At 43.4% G+C, this 8,084-nt stretch overlaps 1 protein-coding gene across 1 annotated transcript; it reads left to right on the top strand.

Annotated features, from left to right (window-relative positions):
* The first annotated feature begins 1,412 nt into the window (after window positions 1-1,412).
* LOC139456446 (macrophage receptor MARCO-like) lies at window positions 1,413-3,728 on the top strand. Its single transcript, XM_071238158.1, has 2 exons — window positions 1,413-1,512; window positions 2,869-3,728. Exons 1-2 carry the CDS (start codon window positions 1,413-1,415, stop codon window positions 3,726-3,728), a joined length of 960 nt encoding a protein of 319 aa, XP_071094259.1.
* The last annotated feature ends 4,356 nt before the right edge of the window (window positions 3,729-8,084 follow it).

Here is an 8,084-nt window from a genome sequence, read left to right on the forward strand (position 1 = left end):
AGGGGACGGTCTGTCAAAGGGGACAGAGGGGACGGACTGTTAGAGGAGACAGAGGGGATGGTCTGTTAGAGGGGACAGAGGGGATGGTCTGTGAAAGGGGACAGAGGGGACGGTCTGTTAGATGGGACAGAGGGGATGGTCTGTGAAAGGGGACAGAGGGGACGGTCTGTTAGATGGGACAGAGGGGACGGTCTGTTAGAGGGGACAGAGGGGACGGTCTGTTAGAGGGGACAGTCTGTTAGATGGGACAGAGGGGACGGTCTGTTAGAGGGGACAGTCTGTTAGAGGGGACAGTCTGTTAGATGGGACAGAGGGGACGGTCTGTTAGAGGGGACGGTCTGTTAGAGGGGATGGTCTGTTAGATGGGACAGAGGGGACGGTCTGTTAGAGAGGACAGAGGGGATGGTCTGTTGGAGGGGACATAGGGGACGGTCTGTTAGAGGGGACAGAGGGGACGGTCTGTCAAAGGGGAGAGAGGGGACGGTCTGTTAGGTGGGGCAGAGGGGACGGTCTGTTGGCGGGGACGGTCTGTTAAAGGGGACAGAGGGGGTGGTTTGTTAGAGGGGACGGTCTGTTAGAGGGGACAGAGGGGATGGTCTGTTAGAGGGGACAGAGGGGATGGTTTCTTAGAGGGAACAGAGGGGACAGTCTGTTAGAGGGGACAGAGGTGACGGTATGTTAGAGGGCACAGAGGGGACCGACTGTTAGAGGGGACAGAGGGGACGGTCTGTTAGAGGGGACAGAGGGATGGTCTGTTGAGGGGGACAGAGGGGACGGACTGTTAGAGGGGACAGAGGTGACGGTCTGTTAGAGGGGACAGAGGGGATGGTCTGTTGAAGGGTACAGAGGGGACGGTCCGTTAGAGGGGACGATCTGTTAATGGGGACAGAGGGGATGGTCTGTTAAAGGGGACAGTCTGTTAGAGGGGACAGAGGGGACGGTCTGTTAGAGGGGACGGTCTGTTAAAGGGGAGAGAGGGGATGGTCTGTTAGAGGGGACAGAGGGGATGGTCCGTTAGAGGGGACAGTGTTTTTGTGAATGAGTGAGTATAGCTTTATCCCGCTTTCAACCACCAGGCGACATCACAGCCTGTTAGAGACCACATGTTACGTGATAGATAGAATCTCCAAGATTCTCAAATAAATATACAAATGAATTCCAGTTTCTTATCTGGGTGGCATGGAGACGGGCTGATAATGAGACACTTTACGTGTGAATAGGAAATTCGATACTTCTGTAAATCACATTGCAATGGCTTGGTCAAGGAAATATTGCCAATGTGACGTTATCCAATACGGACACACGAGGCGAATCACGTGACGCTGAGCAGATGATGACAACCCACAGTAACCTGGGTATATAGCCATGCTCCCTCATGTTCATCTCACAGTGGAGCCATCTGTCTTTCTAAAATGACCATGAATATGATGATAGCTGCCTTTTGCCTTGTCAGTTTTTCACTGACCACTGCGACCTTCACGAGGACTTCCAGTGGGTCTCGTCGGGCACGCGGTAAGTTCTCTGATGTGGAGATGTTGTTATAAAGAAATGTCAGAGGGCTAACTGCCTCTGATCAGCGGATAGAACATGTATACAAGATAAGTTTTTCTTTTTCAGGAGATTCACAGGTCAAGTCAGTAACAACTCTTATCGTCACAGTTTGCTCTAACCGTAGAAACTAAAACGAGTTCAGTAAAAAATCAGTGAGCATCACATGTCCAATAGCTTTGCTACATCACCAGCTTTATGAATTATTGCAAAGTAGGGTCCGCTATAAAAATAATATCTTTTGGGCGTATCTGCATGTTCTCAGTTACGTGATGGCTGTGGTTGTGGTAGTGGCAATGTGTGTATGTGTAAGTGTGTGTGTGTGTGTGTGTGTGTGTGTGTGTGTGTGTGTGTGTGTGTGTGTGTGTGTGTGTGTGTGTGTGTGTGTGTGTGTGTGTGTGAGTGAGTGAGTGTGAGTGAGTGCGCGCGTGTACGTGTCTGCACTCGTGTTTGTGTGTATATTGGTGCATGCGCGTGCGTGTCTGTGTGCGTGCGTGCGTGCGTGCGTGCGTGTGTTGTTTGTTTCAAGACCTAATTAGAAATTAAGTCGTTTATCCTTCCTTCAACGTTTGAAGTACTCCCACGTGTACATTAACATGCTCGATGGGATTAACAAAATTACGTTTTAAGATGTATGCCACAATGACAATATTCAGTAAGCTTGTCCTAAATCTTGGCAGTTAAGAACAACACATTACACGAATGAGCCCAGCACTGTAGTTGTCTACACGTCACAGGGGAGGTTACAACCCCACGTTTGTAGCATTTGAAAATTTAACAATGTACATCGTTGCACTAACTCGCAATGAAGCTGTTAACAAGGGCGCATGGACACGACACAAAGAAGGGAACATGAGTGAGTTCCAGCAGTAGCATCCCGGGGCATACCTTCACGTCAGACATTTGGTACCGTTTTATGCACTTCGTGTTGGGTTGTCCAACTTCGTTGTGATGTTGCATATGCGTGTGCACCAAATATACGCGTACACCTATAAACATTCCAAATGTATTAATGTTTAGGAAAAGTCCAAAAATATAGTTGGGTTTGTGCAGCGGTGAACGTTTCTTACAGCAAGGACCGGTTTCCTGCCCGTATGGGTCCGCGTGTATGCATCGCCATTCTTAGTTCCCGACTAATTGCATTTTTGCAATATGGGCCAAAGTGACGGAAAACGGCACACTCGCCGCACCCATGACAACTGGTGGTCAGAATTTACAGTCGACATATTAATTGCTATTATTATCATAACTGTTGAAATTTACACTGTTCATACAAATATATTTGAATGTTATAACTGTTGTTATTTCTCCTATCCCCAGGTACCCGAGGGGTGCCTGGAACAGATGGTGTGGATGGTAGTATTGGTCTTGTTGGCATAACGGGTGCAACGGGTACGGTCACTGGCGTCAAGGGCACAGTCGGACCAATAGGCGCAGCGGGCTTCACCGGCAGTCCTGGTGTACAAGGGGAATCAGGGCCTCAGGGAGTTACAGGCGACACGGGCACGCAGGGAAATCAAGGGGGCAACGGCTTTACGGGAGACACCGGCGCAAATGGTGACAAGGGGTACACGGGAATCAAAGGGTATACTGGATATACTGGCGACACCGGCTCCACTGGTCTCCAAGGTTACGTTGGGTATACGGGAAATACCGGAAACACTGGAAATACCGGATCTACTGGCTACACGGGCTACACGGGCTACACCGGCTACACGGGCTACACGGGCGACACGGGGGTCACAGGCCAACAAGGTGCGGTCGGCGATACAGGAGCCACAGGCAATACTGGTGCAGTTGGCCCAATGGGCACAGCTGGAGAGGAGGGTATGGTTGGAACAGGTGGAGACGCTGGAAGCGACGGTTCGAAGGGAGTAACTGGTTACACCGGCTCGACAGGGGCGACTGGCGGGACGGGCTACACCGGCTATACTGGCTCCACGGGGTATACCGGGTCCACTGGGTCCACGGGCGGCACAGGATATACAGGCAGCGACGGCACCAAGGGCGTCGTAGGCACCAGGGGAGTGCAGGGGGACACCGGAATGGCTGGTAGTGACGGAGCCCGGGGAGCTACTGGAGACACCTCACCCTCTTTTCAACTTTTCTGCACTGAGATATATAAAACAAGCGTTTTCGCGTCTCCGTGGGCTTTCTCACTGTGCGATTACTACGGTTAAGGTAAACTGACGAGTTTTACTAAAATGTGATATAAGAACGAAACTAACGAATTTGAAATTTACGTTCTTGGAAAAGCCTTCTTTTATTTTTTGTACACAGATATGGTTGTGATAGAGAGTACTTTAAAGGCGATGTTTTACATGATAGAAGGGAGCACGGGTGGCCCAGTCGTCTAAGGCGCAGCGATTCGCCGTGCAGAGTTGAGTCCCTTGGGTACGCCAGAAACCTATGATTGTGGGTTCGTATACCGGTTCGCCCCGATTATGTTTCTAGGTTTGTCAGCCCCATACCCGTGCTCGTGGGTTTCACCGAAGTGGTAAACGTCTGAGACCTGCATCACTTCGGGCTTTTCTCCCACATTAAGCTGACCCGCCGGGATATAACTGGAATATTTAAAAGCGGCGTTAAACCCAACTCACTGACTCACATATATGATAGAACTCGTTTATATACATGTGATGGGGACGGGGAATAGAGACACGGTGGTTTAAATATACCATAAGTGCGTCCATCTAAAAGTGAGTCATCTAAAAATGTTAAGAGCAAAAATACCGAACAACTTTCCACTCTCATATCGATCTTCTGGTGTTAATGATAATATTCTTGCTGTGTTTCAGGAACCCAATGCTGGCAATATTTATCATATTTCTTCTGTACGCTTCCTCGGAAAATAAACAAGATGACAATAAAGATATTTTGTTTCTGAAAACTGTCTTAATTCATACGTACAATTACCTCCTCTACCTCCTCTCCTCTATAGGCCTACCGCTACCTTCACTGTTGACCCGTGAAGATCCATGTTTGTCGTAAAAGGCGACTACGCTTGTCGTAAAAGGCGACTGTGCTTGTCGTAAGAGGCGACTTATACGGGATCGGGTGGTCAGGCTCGCTGACTTGGTTGATGCATGTCATCGTATCCCAAGTGCGTAGATCGATGCTCATGATGTCAATCACTGGATAGTTTGGTCCAGACTCGATAGCTGGAATATTAAATCAACAAACAAATAAACAAACCTTCACTGTTATTTAATTGCTTAACGCCGCACTCCGTAATATTCCAGGTATAATTATTCCTTTAAATAACCTGTACCAATCAAAATCTGTGATTGATATTATGGGATCAAACAAATCACCGATCATTCGTAGACACGTAGCACAAGCATACGTTAACCCGGAATCCCCAGGGGGTGGGGAAATAGGGCCGCTGGGAAGCCTATTGCTTAGAAGATCTAGGTTTGATTCCCCACATGGGTGTGTGAAACCTATTCTTTGTGGCCCCGCCTGGATTCAGCTGGAATATTACAGAAAACTAAAACATCTATCTGTTTAGCACTTACGTAGAGATTGCAGCATCCCCAATCACACACGTCTACTGAGAAGATTAACCTACTGTGGGTTGGAAATTTCAGAACGCCTGTGAAAGCGGATGGTTTCACAACAGAATTATAAAAGTTTTTTGGGAATGATATTGGACAATTTTGGCTTAAGTCTGTTAATCATGCATATAGAAACGAATCTTTATCAGTAACACAAAAACACGGATTAATAACAAGTCATGTATTCCTACGGAAAATAAGTCGAAACTTTTCCTAAAAAATTAGCGCCCAACCTCTCTTGAATACCTCGTATAAACTAGCGTCAGCAGTAATCGCACATAGAATTAAAGAAGTTTTAAGTATAATTATTAGTGATGATCAGAAAGGTTTTGTCCCGGGAAGATATATTGGGGGAGTTACAAGATTAATATATGACTTGAGGGAATATACTGAATCATATCAAATACTTGGATTACTAATGCTGATTGACTTTTGACTGTTCATAGACATTTTATTTCGAATACATTTAAATTTTTCAACTTGGGTCCAAGTATAGTAAAATGGAGATCAACATTTCTCAGCGATATTGAATCAAGTGTATTAGTCAATGGTTTTGCTAGACCCTTTTTCAAGATAACAAGAGGTTGTCGTCAGGGAGATCTAGTGTCGCCATATATATTTTTATTATATGTGCAGAGAAACTTGCAATAATGATAAGAAAAAAACAAAAATATTAAGGGAATAAAGACTGGCAGTATTGAACATTTACTTGCACAATTTGCAGATGATACCACTTTGATGTTAAATGGATCTGAAAAAGGTCTGTGTTAAATACACTCGACGTTTTTGCTAGGTTTTCAAGATTAAAAGTTAACACTGACAAAACCAAATTAACATGGATTGGTTAAAAAAAGAGATCACGATATAAACTCTGTAAAGAGTGGAATCTTGACTGGACTGCTATAACGTTTAAGTTATTGGGAATTATTTTTTCTATTGATTTGGAAGAAATGATTGACTTAAACTATACAGATAAATTTGAAAAAAATGAAAGGGAAATGAACGTATTCCAAGCAAGATTATTGACTCAAACAGGTAGAAATACAGTTTTAAAATCACTATTGTTATCAAAATTAAATCATTTGTTTACATCTATACCTAGCCCAAATGATCAAGTAATAGACAACTTTCAGAACAAAATGTTTTTCTTTTGGAAAGCCAGACAAGGTTAAAAGAAATGTAATGTCACAGCCATATCAGTTTTGGGGGATCAAAGTACCTATTATTATAGATATGATAGATTCACAAAAACTGTCCTGGGTGAAACAATACTTTGTAGTAACTCAAAATGGGTATTACTCTCATTGAATTCTATCCCAAACAATTACAGATTATGGATGGCAGACGCTTAATATGTTATTGATAAAATTATTCCTGCTGCAGACAACTCCTTTTGGAAAGATGTATTACAAGCCTTGAGCAATTATTTAACAAAGAGTAATGTTAGTGGTAGTATTGACATTGTAAACCAGGCTTTGTGGTTTAATAACAACATTCAGATAGGAGGAAAGTCCATCTTTTATCCGACTTGGTATTGTAAGGGAGTTACATTTGTTGGTGATCTTTTTGAAGGAACGGGTGAAATATATTCTTATGAATCTTTTATTGATAGATATGGAATAATAACAGATTTCCGAACATATCAGGGCATAGTTCAATCAATAATGCAACTTGCAAGAAAAAACAATTGTAACTTTAAGAGTATGCCTATGGTCTCTTTTCAACCTATTTTGCCATACAATGTTTCACTACTCACAAGGTGTAATAAAGGCAGTAAACTCTTCTATAACACACTCTTACATCCAGCTTTCATCAAGTGTCAGGGAATGCTTAAGTGGGAAGAAACTTTACAGAAAGTGTTTACCGATGAACAGTGGGTGATATCTAATTTGATGGCAACAAGGTGTACCCAGAGTGTAGAACTGGGATGGTTTCAGTTTAGGATTATCCACTACATATTACCTTTAAATAATTACTTACATTGTATTGGATATAAAGATTCACCAAGTTACAACTTCTGTGGTATATATAGTGAAACTATTGTACATGCATTTTATGATTGTGAGTATGCTGCTCACACCTGGGAGCTTGTTCTCAACTGGTTAACGAATTCTGTGGAAGCAAGACTTGACTTCTGTAAAGAGAATATTTATTTGGATTTAAGGGGAAGAATAACAACTCTCTCAATGTAATTATATCACTTATCAAATTTATTGTGTTAACACAATCAAGAAAGGGTTTTCAGCTAAAGTTGAAACATATTCAACGTGAAGTTATTAGATACTACAATATGACCAAGTTAATTGCATTCTCTAATTGCAATCATACAGCTTTCTTTCAGTTCTGGGCCCACTTGCACAAAGCGTTCTTAGCACTAAGGTGATCGTAACTCCCATACTTTAACATAGGCTTACAATAGTTGTAGCGCTAAGATCGCTTTGTGCAAGTGGGCCCTGGTCTTCCTTCCACAGACTTTTCAATCCTAGCAAAGAATACTAGTACGATATCACATTTTATGATGGTCTATATTTGCAAAAGGTTTTGAAAGTTTGATGTAAAGGGATTGTTTTTTGAATAATATATAACTGATGAAATGCTACAATTTGTATTTTATTTGAAATGTGAATAAAGATTTAAAAAGAAAAGAAAAAAAAGTTACATGAAGCCATATGACAACCCCGATCTCTTATGCTGTTCAACAGTAACCTGTTGATATACTGGCAATGAGTCTGCAGGTTTCCACACCACACAGGGCATGCTCAAAGCGCTAGAACAGGATGCACTCAACAATCAATCTCAACTCCCTGGCGAGTATACAACCCAAGCTGCCTGTTAGGCGCTAGAAGATTAACAAGCATCTCGTCCTACCGGGCGTCTATTCATAGCTGGGAGAACCGACTGTTGTCACCAAGTGCCTGTGCAGTATACCAGTGATTGTTTGGAGATTTGTTTGTGAGTTTTCGTGGTCTAAGGAATAGA

The sequence above is a fragment of the Haliotis cracherodii genome, unplaced genomic scaffold, assembly GCF_022045235.1.
Source record: "Haliotis cracherodii isolate W230 unplaced genomic scaffold, xgHalCrac1.p SCAF_11, whole genome shotgun sequence".
In the NCBI taxonomy this organism is placed as follows: domain Eukaryota; kingdom Metazoa; phylum Mollusca; class Gastropoda; order Lepetellida; family Haliotidae; genus Haliotis; species Haliotis cracherodii.

What these genes read in the sequence shown, in the direction of transcription:
- LOC139456446 (XM_071238158.1), top strand. Translation starts at nt 1,413, where the DNA reads ATGACCATGAATATGATGATAGCTGCCTTTTGCCTTGTCAGTTTTTCA. An exon ending in TGGGTCTCGTCGGGCACGCG is followed by an intron (nt 1,513 to 2,868) that starts GTAAGTTCTCTG and finishes TCCTATCCCCAG; the next exon opens with GTACCCGAGGGGTGCCTGGA.